At 36.7% G+C, this 17,771-nt stretch overlaps 3 protein-coding genes across 6 annotated transcripts in view; all 3 read right to left on the bottom strand.

Annotated features, from left to right (window-relative positions):
• Positions 1–237: 237 nt before the first annotated feature.
• Positions 238–7,460, bottom strand: hhla2b.2 (HERV-H LTR-associating 2b, tandem duplicate 2). The gene is made up of 9 exons (XM_034146447.1): positions 7,317–7,460; positions 6,145–6,453; positions 3,299–3,553; positions 2,928–3,206; positions 2,304–2,407; positions 2,050–2,097; positions 1,609–1,674; positions 1,265–1,321; positions 238–871 (listed from the first exon to the last, which is right to left on the bottom strand). The coding sequence occupies exons 1-9, from the start codon at positions 7,378–7,380 to the stop codon at positions 848–850; spliced, it is 1,206 nt and encodes a 401-aa protein (XP_034002338.1). The 5' UTR covers positions 7,381–7,460; the 3' UTR covers positions 238–847.
• A 2,575-nt stretch (positions 7,461–10,035) lies between these two features.
• Positions 10,036–15,432, bottom strand: LOC117496946 (gamma-glutamyl hydrolase-like). Its single transcript, XM_034148810.1, has 14 exons — positions 15,343–15,432; positions 15,153–15,254; positions 14,205–14,326; positions 13,993–14,081; positions 13,293–13,526; positions 12,687–12,713; positions 12,336–12,444; positions 12,182–12,232; positions 11,919–12,003; positions 11,694–11,832; positions 10,997–11,103; positions 10,699–10,789; positions 10,469–10,603; positions 10,036–10,395 (listed from the first exon to the last, which is right to left on the bottom strand). Exons 1-14 carry the CDS (start codon positions 15,355–15,357, stop codon positions 10,277–10,279), a joined length of 1,425 nt encoding a protein of 474 aa, XP_034004701.1. The 5' UTR covers positions 15,358–15,432; the 3' UTR covers positions 10,036–10,276.
• An 832-nt stretch (positions 15,433–16,264) lies between these two features.
• LOC117496920 (collagen alpha-1(XVIII) chain-like) overlaps positions 16,265–17,771 on the bottom strand; it is a 46,808-nt gene continuing 45,301 nt past the window's right edge. For all 4 annotated transcript variants that reach the window (XM_034148776.1, XM_034148788.1, XM_034148781.1 and 1 more), the window contains exons 43-44: positions 17,593–17,708; positions 16,265–17,403 (exon numbers count right to left, since the gene is read on the bottom strand). In XM_034148776.1, the coding sequence (XP_034004667.1) occupies positions 17,202–17,403; positions 17,593–17,708 (318 nt within the window). In that variant the 3' untranslated portion in view covers positions 16,265–17,201. The remainder of the gene's footprint in view (positions 17,404–17,592; positions 17,709–17,771) is intronic.

Raw genomic sequence — 17,771 nt, 5'->3', positions numbered from 1 at the left:
ATGAATGGACCGACACATTTCCACCCTGAGAGCGGTGACTCACTGACTCACCTTATGATGACGAGTAAAATGAAACAGATCCATTTATTGGAAATAAACCCGTTCTTCCTGTAATGGGCGGTAACAGGTGGTGATACTAAACAATATTATCTTTTTAAACTCCAATGAACAAAAAAATTCACTGCCATCAACCTTAAACATTTTGTAAGTTAAATAAAAGACAGATATTCCCCCAGATTACAATAAATATTTTTTTATAAAACAAATCTTTACAACACAAAGCATTTGACAGAGTCATTAATAATCCCCATGGACACACACAAACAGTTCTCAGTATTACACATATTCTTTAAAACAGCAATGAAAACACAATGTATTAAAACTTAGTAAACCCAGCAATTATTTTGAGATGATAAAAAACATCGTAGTTCTGTTTTTGTGCTTGTTTTTATAAACAGATGACTTCTTCATAACCGTTTTGTTCAAGCATGGACGTGAGATAGAGGCAGCATGCATGTCTTTAAAAGCCAAAGTCTCACAAACTAATAGCTGCAGCTCAGGGAAAGTGTAGCAGAGTCTCAGTCACATTGTCCTCGTTTGTCAGTCTCGATAAAGATGTTGGCTCCAAATCAAAGATCCAAAGGTCGTAGTTATTGGAAGACATCTTAGTCCATCGAAGTGCTCTTAAATCCTTCAATTCGCAGTGTAGTTTTCTCCAGCTCTGTTTATGTGTAACTTATAAAGTGCAAACATGTTGTTCAGTCACTCTCTTCAGGGTGAGCTACAGTTTCTTCATTTTCACCAGAGCTGTGGTTTGTAGTGCTGCTTTCTTTTCCAAGTATTTATTTTATATCACTTGACTTGATGTTCCCTGCAAACAAAATGGAACATAATTCAGTCCTGAAAACACATCAAGCTCCCATTTATTCTTTTATTATACATAACTTGTGCAGGGGGCAAACACTATCACAGAAAACACAAGGTCCATTAGATTGAGTCACTATCATTTAATTTCATATAATGCTTAATGTGTGGAAACACAGATATATCATTCTGGTTTACAAACAAACAGTGAATTTCAAGCTAGATTTGAATTAAGAAAAAAGCTTTTAATTGATTATTTAGTAATACAATTATTTACTGCAAAATAATTAAACAATTAAAAGACTTGACCACAGTAGATTTACTGTAAGTTAAAGACAGGAGCATTGCTGTTGGTATTTTTATTTATATTTATAGAATACAGAATAAACAGTTGACTTACTTTCAGGGGTTGTTCCTTTTCTGTTAGTCCACTGTTACTTTCATTATCTGTTTTTGACTAAATCCAAAAATAAAATCGAATTAAAACAAACTACACTCCCACACGCAATAGGTTATTAATTGAAAGCTGAACTCGTGTTTTTATTGACCTTTTTACACTTTTTCCAAATTGTTTAACTTTAAATGCAGATTACAAGAGAGACTATAGCAGCTATAACAGATATAAATATACTTGACCGCAGTAGATTTGGCTATAAGTCAATGACAGCTCTATTCTTCTTCTTCAGTGCAGAAGTGCTGCAGTTTATTTTATATTTATATAATACAGAATATACAGTTACTTACTTCAAGGGTGGAATTTTCGTCTACATCGTCCACGGTCTTTTCAATGACTTTATCTTCTGCCTGCATCTAAGATAAATAAAACAAAAGAGCAGATAAGATAAGCAAACAATGGAACTATTGAATTTAAAATAGATTTCAACGCCACTTGACCATGGTACTCGAAAATAAAATCGAATTAAAACAAACTACACTCCCACATGCAATAGGTTAATAATTGAAAGCTGAACTAGTGTTTTTATTGACCTTTTTATACTTTTTCCAAATTGTTTAACTTAAATGCAGATTACAAGAGAGACTATAGCAGCTACAACAGATATAAATATACTTGACTGCAGTAGATTTGGCTATAAGTCAATGACAGCTCTATTCTTATTCAGAGAGTGCAGAAGTGCTGCAGTTTATTTTTTACATTTATATAATACAGAATATACAGTTACTTACTTTAAGTGCAGGTCCTTTCACGGTCCTTTCCAATACTTTAGCTTCTGCCTGAATCCAAAATAAATAAAACAAATAGCAGATAAGATAAGCAAACAATGGAACTATTGAATTTAAAATAGATTTCAACGCCACTTGACCATGTTACTCCATCATTTCCCTTTTTTCTCTCTCTCTCTTAATCCAAAATAAATCACAATTAGAACAAACTACACAAACACAAAAGGTACATTTGTGGAGGCAGAACTATTATTTACCCCATATTTTTTGTAGAGAACCACCAGGATTGCAGCCAAAACAGCTAAAGCGGCAACAACTCCAACAACTATGCATGCAATCCCTCCACTGGTCAGAGCTGAAACTGAATACAAAAACAATTCTTACATTTTTATCAAAGTGCAATGCCTCATGTCAAATTGTATGGATTGCAAAAAGGCAGATTGATGTGTTTTCAAATGTATTTAAAAATCATTTTTAACAATCACCAAGTATAATAATAAAGCACCACCTACAGTTATTCAAATGTAGAAACTTAAACTAAATACAATTATTTAAAACTGCATCAATGACAAACCATGTCTTACCAGGAAGCAATTGAATTATCTTAAATGCAAATGTTGAAATTATTAAATGCAATTGTTGAAACAGCATTTTTCTTAACTTCCCTCACCATAATACCTTCTTTTATTGATCTTTTCTATATTTCATTGTTTTTGCAGGTGGAGCAGGAGCGTTAACTCTTTCTGGGATTGATGGTTCATGATTTCATGACTCAACACAGTGAGTAATTTAATTGTTTTGGATATAGTCTCCAAACAACACCTAATATTTAAACTTACTGTATATGTGATGTGTAGCAAATACACCTCGTGCATCCTTACCTTCACTCTGCTCTATTCTCAGGAAGGTGTTGGTCACGTATGTCCCCTCAGCATTACGGAGCTCACAGGTGTAGATCCCATCGTGATCTGTCGATAAATCCTTCAGTGTGAGGTCTCCGGACATAGGCGCACTCTTCACCTGCTGCCTCCACTCCTCCATCACTGACTCATCACTCACGATGATCTGACTGTGGTTGAACCTCCAGGTGAGGCCTGTTGGAGGACTCTTTGAAGAGGTGCAGTGCATTGTTGTTTCTTTGCTGGAACCAGTAAGAGAAGCTGAAAAGAAGACAACATTATAATGTTAATAAAAAATGTTGTATTCTTATCTCACTTTGTTTTCCCAATGTAGTCTCTTTAGCAACACTTACTTAGTTTAAACAAAGTGGCTGTCATCTTGTTTCTGCCCGTGCTGACGGTGCACTTGAACTCCACATCAGGAACTGAGGTAAGAGAACTGTTGATGTTATAAAGCTGTCCAACCTGCTGCACTTTGATTTTTTCCGACAGGTTCTGGTTGGACGGGGGGTCCGTGGACCAGCTGATCTCCGGCTTAGGGTAGATCCCCTCTGAGCTGCAGGTGATCGTATTTCCGTCCTGATGAAGTTCCACTTTACGGACCGGAGCTGGAAAATAATTGGTGTTGTAGGAAACCTGATTATCTTTAATGTTAACTGAATGTTGCTGTGATATTCCTGCAAGTCAAACGACTTCAATATAAAACCACTCCTTCCATTTTTATCTCTTATTACGAAAGTTGATGCTAGGCTTTTATGATCAACTGTAATTTGTACTATCAACAAGCTTTTAAAGCAAAACTATATATCATTCCTTACAATATTTAACAAATTCATTTGAGGGAATTAAATAGCTATATTAACCAAGTGCCTTTATCTAGTATTCACCCTTGAGCCTCTATTAACAAGACGACCGATCAATACAGATCACACACAGATATTTGTATTGCCTTATACTGGGTACAAAGAGCAGTTTTATGGTTTATAAAAAGTCATTCAAAAAGCCTGAGGTGTTACTGCCCATGCCAATAACCAACTTTCTTCAAAACGAATCTGAAATGCATTGCACCATGACATTTTCTTTTTAAAACACTATAATATACAGATATATATTTAAAAAAAAATGTTTATTACGGTTATTTGCACATGCATTCATTTAGGATAAGATAAACTAGTGTGGTGGATACATGGGCGTAATTTCCACTGGGGACAGGGGGGACATGTCCCCCCCACTTTTCAAAATCCCATTTGTGTCCCCCCCACTTTTTAATTTTTTTTTTTTTTTCTTTTTTTTTTACGCAAGCGGTCATCGTCACGGAGGAGCGTCTGTGTGTGTGTGTGGCACGAGCGCATCTTGTGAGAGAGAGATAGAAAGACAGAGAGAGAGAGACATAGAGAGTTACGGGGGTTGTTGTTAGCATTTGGTGCTAGCTCGGAGCTAATGGAGATTAGTAGCTGTTTCAACAATAAGGAGAGGGAGAGCTCTTTCCTGTCGGACTTTGAGAGACTGAGAGAGAGAGAGAAATAGAGAGAGAGAGAGAAATAGAGAGAGAGAGAGGCAGAGAGAGAGAGGCAGAGAGAGAGAGACAGAGACAGAGAGAGAGAGAGAGAGACTGAGAGAGTTACGTGGGTTGTTGTTAGCATCTGGTGCTAGCTCGGAGCTAACGGAGATTAGAAGCTGTTTCAACAATAAGGAGAGGGAGAGTCCTCTCCTGTCGGACTGAGAGAGATAACGTCAGCTCAGGGAGGTAAAGGACTCTCCGAGTGATTAGGTTGTAAACTTAGTCTAGTTATCTCAGTGGGTCTCAAACGATTTGGTCATCTATGTAAACAAATATTTCCATCTATGTAATATATAGTTGTATATAAAATAAGTTAAGAAATCCTTCCAATGTGTACTATAGGTCAGTACAAAAATAAAAAACACAGTTTGAAAGGGGAGTGATTAGTCAAATATGCATAAATAAAAAGAAAAAATGCAGACTAGGTAAGATAAAGATAGGAGAGAGGAGTTTATCAATGATTTGTTATTGGTTGTGAGCATATTCTAATGGCTTTTTGATTATTGAAATATATACAGTTCTGTTTCATATGAGTGTTGAGAACTGTATCCATAAATCTCTTAATGTTGCCCTCAAAGTGCACCAGATTGATGCATTCAACTTCAATTTAAAGAAACAAATCTTCCCGGGGTGCATGCCCCCGGACCCCCCTAGAGGATGTCAGGTAATCACAAATAAAACAGGTTCACATGGATAGGATACTAGATAAGTGTGCACACTCATTATATACACTACACATTTTTCTTGGATTTGTTAACACTATAGTCCCTAATATATTTGTAGAAAGGCAGGAAATGGAATTAAATTGAGAAAATATTTCATTGCGGAGGACCCCCTGTTTTGTGTCCCCCCCACTTCTCAAACCAAAGTTACACCCTTGGGTGGATACATGGGGGTAAACTACCAAGATTTGATAACTATTTGAAAAACTTTCTCTCTCTCAAATGTCCCTTTATTTTGCTTTCATTGTGCATATCAGCGCTGTGCTTTTCTTACAAAACTGTTGCACTAGTTTGATTTTCATTATCTGCTGGATGACCTTATTCTCACAACCTTGAATGAATCTGTTCTTGTGGGAGTGAAACTCAATCAGCCAGGTGTTTGTATGCTGTAGCTGAGAGCATGAGGAAAAACTAACTGTACCACACACAGCCTGCATTTACTCTGTAAAGCATGTTAAGCCTTGTATGTTTATCTATATATATGTATAGGTGTACATGCTGATTTAAAAGTGTGTTCTCTGCTCAGCAGTTTCTGTCAAACTCAAATGACTGAACTGAAGACAAAGTGTCCTTCACAGTATAACTTGAGCTTTTATGCTCGAGTGCGCTGTGTTTGTATTGTGCTCCTATCTCTGACCTAGACTAACTTTAAGTAACAGTACTCATTCTGCTGAAAAAATGCCCCCATAAATGATATATTATAACTGTACCTAAAAACATGTATTTAGTTCCTCATTAAGGGTCATACACTATAATCTAAAAAATATAAAAATTACCAACCACATGCAATCTGATTTGATTTGACTCACAAACATTAATAGGAAACATTTCTGTTATGTTTCTCCAATTCTATGCAGTTCTGTATTGATCATTTTATGTTTTATGTTAACATCTAAATATGTGTTTTTTCTCATACCGTATACTTTTAGCTCGATGAAGATCTCTTTATTGTGATCGACGGTGCTGGTGTAACACTTATATCTGCCTTCATCCTCAACCTTCACCCCTGAGAGTAGGAGCGAGGCATTTCCTCTAGAGATCTTGTTCTTGAACAGCGAGGTTCTGTTGCTGAAACGAGGCTTCTGGTGTCTGAGCTGGTCGTTGCCGTGGTAGTAGGAGTGGGCTGGAGAGTCAGCTAACTGAATCCAGTGGACGATCACTTCGGCACCATGCTGGAAATGGCACGGTAAGACGCAGCTCTGCTCCAAAACACAGTCCAAAGCATCTGTAAAAACATCCAGGGCAGAAACATCTATCAAGGTCCAGTTCAGGGAAAAGTAGGCCTTTTTAAAGCCTCAATATTCGCTTTTTTAAGCATATAAATTAAAAGCACTTATCTCTATAGCAAAGATGAGGACATTTGAGATTGATGAGTCCTTGCTTTTAACTTATATGTATAACTGTGTCTTATCTGCGAGCAATACACAACCCTATTTGCGTGTTGTTTTTACATTTTACTTGAAACACTGTAAAACGTATTAATGCGGTTTTGATAAGAAAATGTATTAAAAGAAACAAAATATTAAAAAGTTAGAAAAATAAAAGGAAATTCAAACTGAAAGCATTCAGTGTGTGTGTGTAGGTGTGTGCGTGCATAGCTGTGTAGGTATGTGTGTGTGTGTGTGTAGGATTGTGTTCCATCTGGTTGGACAAGATTCCAGTTAAGATGGTTGAAGAATGGTTTCACTTCCTTACATTTTGATTGTAAGCGTTGTTTTTCTTTTTAAAACCTTTAATCAAATAGAAAAACACCATCATTCACACCACAAGTCTAAAGATCAGAGTATGATAGGTCAGCATATCGTTCATAAAAACTAAAGCAAATGATTGGCTTGGTGACCAGTGAAACCCAACAGCACTTACTGCAACTTATTTTTAGACTTTGACAGATAACATTGGAACTATCTGAATGCCACTGGGGGAAAGAACGTGCGATAATGTTTGTGTGATTTTAGTTGGACAATGCTTCTAGATTTGATCATAATTAATACGGTCTCATGTTTTTTCTTTTTCTTTGACAAGACAAACCCAATCTTAATCATATGTGTGATTTGGATTGTTCGGGAAGTGCCTAAACGCCTCACTCACCTGCTCTGTTTGTCGTCAACAGGAAGGTCAAGACCCCAAAAAACACAAAACACTCCATAGACATACTCCTGGTGAATATCCACTGTAGGCAGTCTGTCAGGCGAACATCTGAGCCAAGTTGAGAATGGTGCTAACTTTAGAGTTCATAACGCGCCTGTGTGCAGGGCGTGTTTACGCGTGTTTACGCAGTGTAAGGTTCATGTTCGTGTTGCATAACACAGTAACTGATAAAGAGCACAGCCTTCATGTCTTCTCTGTCCTTGAGTTGTTTTCTTTTGACTGTGGAGGACACGGCTTCTTCCTCCACTCTCCTGCCTTCAGGTAGAAGGTTCTGCAGCCTGAGGTCCAGCACCACCCGACTAAAGAACAGTTTTTTCCACCAGGCTGTCAGGAGGCTGAACTCTCTCCCCTCCCTCTCCCTCTCCCCCCTCCCTCTCCCTCTCCCTCTCCCCCTCCCTCTCCCCTCTCCCCTCCCCCTCACTTGACCTGGACTTTAAATACCCCACACACACTCAGACACCCAAATCCAGCACCAGACACTTTTTACGCTGCTATGGACAGTCTTGCACTAATGTACATTTCTCAAAGATATTGAAGTGACTGTTGTATATCTTGATTGTTATGCTTTTATTTATGTCTTAATGTGTGCATATGTATAATATATATACATACACATATATACCTACGGTGATGGAGAAAAAAAGGCACAAGGCATCAGGTGCCCAGTTTAGAAAGAAAAGGAAAGAAGAAGAAGAGAAACGCTCAAAAGATAAAAGGTATGTATGCACCTGTAACATCTCATTTATTTAGTTGGGCTTTATTAAGCATGTTATTAAATGATGCCGGTAACCTTAACTCTGTTGCTGCTTGTTAGCTGCCTGTGTTTCGTCGTCAGTTCAGCAACTAACATTGGAATCATTTCAAACAGTCTTACTTCAGAAGAATCATTTGTAGCCCTGCAATACAAACGTTATAAACAACCACTTTAACGTTATTGATTTAGTCACCTTCATTTATCAAACACCTCAAAGGTAATTGTACTGACAAGTCCTTTGTGTCATTTTCAATTAATTAAATTAAAAGATGTCTGTAATATAGGCCTACAGTAGTGATATGTTGTAGCCCATCTTTTGTGAGATATGTTATGCCAAGAAAGAATTAGTGTAGGAAGTTGTGTTATGTTCTACAGCAGTAAGTTTGGCCTTGAGACAATCTTTTTCTGAGCCACTAGATGGCGGGCCAGAACATAATCAAAGGCCAGAGCCTCTGGCTAGACCTGCCCAAAGGGAGGATCGTCCTCTTTAGCCCCATTTCAGTCCCATGTTAAAAGCCAGGGCTATTATCTGTATTTTAACAGACTTATATTTTAAATTATTTCTCGTTTTGCGCCGTCCCGTTCAAATGAAATCGCCGTCAATCACTTTTCCATGCTCGCGCCAGGGCCGGGGGAGGGGTTACAAGGCTCGCGTCTTGTGCTGCATTCCCTTGCACTCGGACATTAGGGATTTTCTCTCATAAATGTCCGATGAGCCAAAACTTTTCTTTCAAAACAAAGCTGCCAACTGGGGCAATGATCAAGCGGCTTCTCCGATTTTGTTGTCAAGGTTTTGATATCCTAAGTAAACATTACGTTTGAATGATTTAATGAGCTGGTGTTATTTTTTTTCAAACCACACACCGCATGTTGGCTATTTCAGCACCACGCGCTGTCCACCTACTTATTGATCCACTATCAGCATCAGTGCACCCCGCTGCCAGATTGTGCCTGTGCTGGATGGATAAAAGTACAATAAGCATTATTCAGGTGTAGGTAGATTCTCTATTCGGACAATATTGTAAACACAAATATAAAAATATATATTTTATTTGTATTCTCAAAATAATTTTCCTATTTTTTTTAACGTGTGTTCTGTTCGGTTTGTGTGTTGAAAGATCTGTGCAATTTAGTCTTTTCATTCTATAGCTTATATGTATTTTAATTTATTAATGTATGTTTCCTACTTTTATATTCATGTTTATTTTGTGATATTGTTATTTAATTTGTGTAGTTATTTTGATTATACATATTGTTTTATCTGTGTGCTGTGTTGGAGAAATGTGTGCAATATAGTTATTTCATTCTTTTTATTTATTCATATAACCTATCATTTTTATACTGTTTATATAATTTTTTATATAAACAGTTTTTTCCACCAAGCTGTCATGAGGCTGAACTCTATCCCCTCCCTCCCCTTATAATATATTTCATAACATACTCTACAGAGTTTTTTTTCATATTTTTCAATACTTTAACAATTTTTTAATTTTCATCTTAGTATACAACCATTTTTTCCACACTGTACTATGAAGAAATCTTTTCATGATATATTTGACATACTTTCAGGTTTTTCTACCTGCAATACCGTTATTTTATTTTCTATAGTATGACTTTATTATACTGACTTTATCGTATTTTTCACTAAATATATATTTCCTTTAATACATGATATTTATTTTACACACTTTACTATAACTTTTTTCATATTTTACAAAACAATACTATGACTTTTTTATTTTCTCAACATACTATATGATTTTTAAATTTTACACATTTGACTTTTTTTTACTCTTACTACTACAACTTTTTTCATGTTCTTCAAATGAATATTTTCAAAAAATATGTTATGAGTCATGTTTTTGTTTTTTACAATTACTTGTTTTCATAGATTTCAATCTACTATATTTGAACTTTTTAATATTTATTGACTTATTCAACTGTGAATCTTTTCATAAATGTGAACACACTGTTACGTTTTATGACTTTTTGTGACATACTATACAATGACATTTGTTTGTGACAATTTTTGTTACAAAAATATTTGAAGCACACTCAATTCAATGGAATGAGCAGCAAATGCAAAATCAATCAATTCAATGATCCACACAGATAACACAAAGGAAAAGCACCACGCACACAAACATCAGAAAATGTACTTCTGCTCAAAGCCACTTTTGGGCGCAGAGTGAACCGGATTGTAATTATAAATCAGCGCACTCCTCTCTTCCTCCTCGGATTCAAATGTGTGAAAGTTATTTCTTGCTGTAAGTAGAGAAAACAAAATCAGAGTACAGAATCAAGATGATGTAATAAAAAAAAACCCTAATGTTCATACCTTCATTGACAAAGAATTGAGCCATGTAGAATGTGCTCATCACTGCTGATGGAGAATGGGAAATATAAGGCTTCCTCCATTCAAATGCATTCTTCTCCGGGTGCCACTGTGTCCCATAGATCGGGTAATCGTATGCTGCCGAGAGGTAAGGGATTAGAGGAAGTATTAAATACAAAAGTACCCTTTTGCAGTAAACCTGCACCAATACAGTGATGCTGCATTATTACTACCTTCCACTGTTGACACAAACTCTATTTCTCCATCCGTATTTGTAGAGAGAACTTTGTAAAAGTTTTTCAGATCCTTATTTGTGTTTTGAGACTGAAAGAAACATATAGGTTAGTCACAACGTACCCAATCAAATGAATGCCTGCTTTCTCTTTCTGCTTTCTATAATGTTAGAAAAGTGACTCAAAGGAGTCAAGAAGGCTCATATTTGACCAAAACACAGCAATACAGATGTTCTTTAGCCCTTGTATTGCACTCATTAAACATTTCTTCTCATTATAAGTGTAATAAATGGCGTACCAACACTGACACACTCCATTTGTGAGAGTTTTCCGTCAGTGGCTCGGACGCCAGAGCTTCCATGAGTTCAGCCGGAAAGCTTTTAAACATCCGGCTCTGCTTTGCTTCTAGAAATGGGTATAAGAAAATGAGATATTCATATATAGATAGATATAAATATTTGTATCAAATGGTTTTCCAAAAAATAGACATACTGCATATACTATATCTCAAATTCATGATATTAGAGACAGGCTATACTAGAACTGTTTTCCATATTTTTCTACACATCAAACGATTCATTTCGTCATGTTTTTTCGAAATTCATGATATTGAATAACATAATATACTATGACTTTTTGAGACGTCATAACTTTTACCATATTTTTTTGACATATTATACTTCTAACTTTGTCATGTTTTTAGAAATCCATTTATATTATTTTTACACAATTGTTTCCATATACTGTGTTTTGAATTCAAATATTTTCATCAAAGTATTTTGTATTTATTTCGCCATAATATAGTATGACTTTCTTAATTCATTTTGACATACAGAAATGTTCCACCTTATATACATATGTATTTTCACCAAATGTTTAAAGAGGTTAAACTAAAGAATGGCAGAAAAGGTTAAATGAAATAAAAAGCTGAGGCTAGACTGAATTACTGGCACTGAAAGTTGAACAACATTAATAATGTACTGTAGTCGCCGTACCTTTAGTAAAGAGCAGGGGTAATGCCACGCCACTCGTATTGGTACGTGTCAGTAGATTCTCTCCACTCGTCAAAACGGTCAGCTGCTCATATCCGAGACAGGTCCCCCACACCGGAAAGTAGTCGCCTCTCTTGTTTGCCTGGAAAACCACAAAGTGTGTGCAGCATAATCACACATCTACGCACTTAAACTTAGGTACTAATATTTGTGTTATTTTTTTTTTACCTCAATAGCAAGTTCATAAAAGATTTTTGAAGCTCTTTGATAACCAGAGGACGTAATGTTCGCAGATCCACCGGGGAGAAGGATCCTGTCGACAGAGGAGTCATGTACGGAAATATATGGGAAACATTGTTAAGGTTAATAAGCTGAGTCATTTTGAATTTTTTATAAAAGTTTTCAAAGAGGAATAAACATTTATATATAAATGAATGGGGAAAAGCCCAAACAAATCCAAATGTGTTATAATCATATTGCTATTACTATACCCATTAATTGAGTTGAACAGTCTTTTATACTCCTCTGCTTCCCGGTTAACCCTGTAGAAATAAAAACAGGAGGTCAAATGTTTCTCTTCAAAGATATTGGAGTTGCATAAGCTCTATGAGGATAAATATGTACAAATAAATGTGAAATACTTACATGATAGGGACAACCCTCGCTCCCCCCGACTCCAGGAACTTTACATAGGAGGAGGCGATGTAACCTGCCGAATTTGGAGGAAGGTAACGACTCTTTTGGGCCAGTATTCCTTTTGAGGGAAAAACACAATCATTGTTAAGCAATCGGCAACCTCCATCACAGAGTTCTAAGACGATCTAGTGCCAACACATAAATCTAACGTGGAAGTGGGAGTCGTTTAGAAATAACTATCAATGCATTTTATTCTTTCACAATAATGGATCAAATGGATAATCTGGATAGGACCTGCTTTCCTCAAAATGTAACCTATCATAATGTAACATTGCCGTAAACAAGGCATTTATAACTTACCAATGATGGGTCTTTCATTTATCTTGGCTGAAGAATAAAAGAGAAGACATGTTAGAGAAATGCAAAAGAACAAGATCAATGGTCTTAATGCAAACCATTTTTAGTTTAAGCATTAGACTGAATAAGTTTCTCTGTCATTTATTTATTCCTGGTGACAATTCATATATATTATTTGCTTGTATTTCTTTTTGTTCATATTTGAAATCAAATCAAATTATAACTCTTAAGCTGTTAAACCATCATTTTATGAACAGAATGATTGTCCTCGACAATGACATAAAATATATTTGTTTAAAAATATTTGCTGTTCAAAACATTCAGTCTTTACAACTTCAAAAGCAAACATCTGTCAGTTTAACCTAGGATGTAATTATGTATTTTTTAAATTAATCTAATTTTGGAATAATAAATAATATTGCCCTATAGCCAGATTTCTGAGCTTTTGTTCATGTTTAAATTGGACATGCAAACCACAGAGGTGGAACCCACAACATAACACAATATTAGAATATTATTATTAAAACTTTAATACAGCAGAGGCAGAAAATGCATCCTCAATAGCCACTATAAATGAAGCACTTTGTTCCCCTTCCTCATGGATCTTACCTTTGCTTCGCTCACATCCAGCCTGATCGCTGACTAAAAGTTTGTTTATGTTGACCCCAGCAGAAACCAACTCATCATGTAACTGACTGACGACTTCCTTATTCAACAGCCGAGTGCGAGCCAGGATCCAAGCGAAGTCGATGTGGAACGTTCCGTAGTGATCAGTACAGGAGTACACCAGAGAATACGACTGGTAGTCGGTGGAGAGCACCCAGTAGGGGCTGTCTGGAACTCCTAAGAACAGACATGGACAGAATGAAGGTTATGTAAGGTAACTTCCTGTACAGTGGGACAGTGATGACGGATTTTTGTAACCTGGAAGTTGGTACCACAAGGCTCCATTGACAAAAAACAACAACTATTGCATTTTGAAATACCGATGCAGAAAATAAAATCTGTGCAAAACACACATCAAACTTACATGTGATGACGTTTAGTAGTTTCATTTAGAAACTTGTTAGCAACCGCCATTTTAAAATTCAACAGTAAGGCATTTACTGACCTCTCTTATGTCACAGAACAAAATCCACCTATCTCGCTTCTAAACAAAAACACATTCAAAAACAGTCGAGGGAACCGGATCGTCAAATGCTAACTCATTTCTGGGTTTTAGTTTTGACATGCTATACTTTTAGTTGTTTCCCTGTAATTCACACGAACTGGCTCCTTTAAAAACTAAACATATCCTCAGTATATTAACCTTTGAAGAAGCTCACACCCAGAATAGCAGGTTGGGTTGTGTTTTTAACTTTGGCCACACCCTCAATTGAATTCATCTTCCCGTTAGACCTGAGGAGAGAGGGAGATAGAGAGAGTAAAAGACATGCATTACACCCAAACTTGATCCTATGCAAAAGGCAACTTTTAGCTAAAAAACAATGTTTGAAATATAGCTTTTAACTCCATCCTTACAGCAGCTCTGCGTTGTGAACTTTGACGGTCCCATCGCTCAGCAGACTGTATGTGGCTTGGTTACATTTTCCTTTTTCAAACAGAGCGGGGAGCTTCTCTATCTCATACCAGGTTCCCATGTACTAAGGAGAAGAGAACACAGATTGTCATCAGCATCCAAACACATTGTTATTAATGAACTGACCCATTAACAAACTGGTTAATCTTGCTAGAGGAAAGAAAGGAAACATTCAAAATACACAAGTGAATATTAGACTAACTTTGTCTATTTGAGCACGTAGATTTTTCCTAAATTCATCAGAGGTAACATAATAAAATAGGATGAAATGATTTAAAGAAGCACATTTTAATTCAATATATAACATGTACAAAACAACATGTACAGTGGTGTATTAGTATTATATATTATGTATTGTATCAATGCAGGATTGAACAGTTTAAAAGGGTTTGGCTGCTGATGGTGAAGTAAGTCCTAATGCCTGATATTATATTAAATAATCCCTCCTTTGCACATTTACAGATAACATTTCACATTCTCTTATATATCAACTAAATGAAACAAGAATCTTGAACTGAGCTTTATCCAATGTTCACATTTCTAACCCAGAAATAAATGCAAATGAGCACATATTTTAAAAAAAAGGCATGCATATTATACGCATCTTAAAACATCACATTTCGGCATACTTGTAATACAAAAACCACTTTCTAAGTATACAACTGGGCAAGTTTCATGGTAATATCAAACATTTAAAAATGTACATAGGCAGCTGTAGTGAATCCCATTATTGACTCAATAGGACACTAAAACTACCTATGATATAATAATAATAATAATACTGTAAATACTCTACATGTCAAAAAAGGAAGAATGTGGACTCTGCACAAATGGACCAGTTTAAACACGTCAATAAAAGCAGACATTTACATCATTTTATTTGACTTTACCTTGGCAACGTTGAAGTCCTGTTGAACCGGAGGACGGGGGCACTTTCCGAAGTGCAGCGACTGGCCCTCGGCTGCAGCAGCCAGGAGGAGCACAAACAGCATCTTCACAGCAAAATAACATGACGTGGTTAAACTAGGTCAACTATTTGGTTATAAACCAAACAAAGGAAAACAATAACGGTTACAGTACCTGGAATGCCTTCATGTCAACCTGAAGAAATCACCTTCCACTGCTGCTGTATCTACAGAGTACAAACCTACTTGTGGAGGTTTTTCATTCCATGCGTGACCTTTGGAAGAAAAACATGTTTGAAGAGCATCACAATTTTGTTTAGACAACCTTTAACCTTTGGTGCAAAACTAAGCTCACAGGCAGCTACTGAGACTTTATTCATTGGAACAAACAGAAAACTAAAAGAACAACGTTTTTTGGCCTCAGTCTCTGATCTTTGTCCAATTGCTTATTGATATACAAATCCTGGGCTATTGGCACATTTTTGGCAAAGTCCTTTGTTTTAAATGAACACCTGCAACATGGAAGACATACTAAACTTCTCATAAAATGTAATGCGGCTAAACTGGGTCCAGTCTTTTGGTAAAAACACAGAATGAAAGAGATAAAACCTTTACAGTACCTGGGATCCCTTCATGTGAAATGGCCAAACTCTCCCTCTTCGTATTCCTACTTGTTTCTCTCACGCAGAATATGCCGTTTAACGTGCATTTCCTGGTTTTTCTTGACAGCTGGTACAACCCGTTAAACTAGTCCCCATCTTAGATTCTTTCCAGGGTTTAGCTCCTTTTGTCACCAGCTGAAATTCACCAGCTTGTAGGAATAGTTTGGTTGTTTACAGGAAGTCTTACCTTCTAAAAAGCTTTTGTTCTTCAATGGGCATAGTTTAGTGGACACACAATCTTTCCAGTGTCTGTCGGACCTTAACCCAATATGCATCTTCTTGACTTTTGTGAGTTCATTTTCTATATTAAGAAAACTACAGAGTTTTACTTTATAGGGCTCGGAAAATGAATACTTATTTCCACAACATTTCAGACACACCTTGCAGATTTGTACTTTTCAATTTTGACTGAATTGAGAATAAAAGAAGACCAGATTATGAAAAGAAAACTTTATTTAACAAAGAACCAATATTTATACAAACACATGTGATTTTCTCCCTTAAAAAACATTTTGTTAGTCTTCTTTTTTTTAGTATGAAATTATTAAACTCGTTTCAATTGTATCCCGACACTAGATGGCATTTGTTTGACATTGTGCAGAAAACTAAAAACATAAAAAAATGTACAAAAAATAGAAAAAAAGGCAAAGAGTTAGAAGATACAGTCATTTGACAAACAACAAACGATAAATTACATTCTTAAATGGACTCATCTGATTTCATGTTTTGTGACAGCATAAATAAATCATTGATTTTAAATTAAATAGCCTATTGAGAGGAAAAGCTGCTAAGGTGTGAGATGGATGAAAAGCTACGACACAAACAAAACGTTCAAAGATGAACATGTTAAACTAGATAAAATAAAGTACAGTGCATCAAAACAGGACTTTGGTGGCAACACTGCTGTGTGCTCTAAGTGATGGAACCAGTCAAAGAAGCCATTTATGCTTCCATCACAAAAGTCTTTGGAAATGGATCATTTGTTCAAACGTTTTTTCCCGGACAGGTGCAGAATCCTGCGGCCGCTGCACGTCTTCAGTCTCTTGCTGAACAAAGAGACTAACAATATTCTCCTCGACACACCTCAGTGACTATGGGGGGGGGGGGGGGAATTCTGCTTATGTTACTTTATGTTTGATTCACAAGTCGTAAAGTGACGTTGAAGTTAAAGGTGCCGTGGGAATCATTTCAACATAAATAAAGCTTTACCGTGCTTCTCGGGATGTTAGCAATTTTCCTTTTCGTCATGAATAAGTACAGCTACTGCTGCTGTTTTACATTATGTGCCACCGGGTTGAAAATAAGGAGATAACATGTGGGGATGTTTTTTTAAACAGACACAAATTTGGATCTTTCCACAAAAGGAGTTTGTTTAAAGGGTTTTGTGAGTCTCGATGCACAGAACGATGTATTGGTTGGAGCAGCTCCTGGTCTGCTGGCCCAGGAGCAGACCTGAGGTCAGGCTGGAGGACTGCCCCATGACGGACATGTGGTCTGCCCGCCACGTCTCGCAGTGTTTGTCCACCACCCGGAGACCCCTGCTGCTGGAGCCGTGCCACATGCTCTTCTGAGGCCTGGAGGAGGGGCGACAGAATATCAGAATATATTGAGAACGTACTACCTATGAACTGATTGGTTAATGTGCAATTCAGCATTAATATCTAATTAATACTAATATTCATACTTGTTGCACCCAGCTTTTGTGTATGAAAAGTGCTATAGCTTAAATGATTGACTGAATGAACAGAAAACCGTTAGCTTACCAGAAAGGATCAGCTATAACGTCCCGACCGTCGAAGGAGTAGAGGGGTATTCTGGCATCCAGCGGCCCCCCGTCGCCTGTGAAGATTTCTTGCCAGTTCCTAAACATCACATCTCCCTGAAAAGAAGACGCAGAGTGAGTTAGATGCAGCCACTTGTCTGTGGAGGGATACTGCATGAT

The sequence above is a fragment of the Trematomus bernacchii genome, unplaced genomic scaffold, assembly GCF_902827165.1.
Source record: "Trematomus bernacchii unplaced genomic scaffold, fTreBer1.1, whole genome shotgun sequence".
Lineage (NCBI taxonomy): Eukaryota > Metazoa > Chordata > Actinopteri > Perciformes > Nototheniidae > Trematomus > Trematomus bernacchii.
Note: the sequence above shows the minus strand (reverse complement) of the source record. Positions and strands in the feature narration are given on the sequence as shown.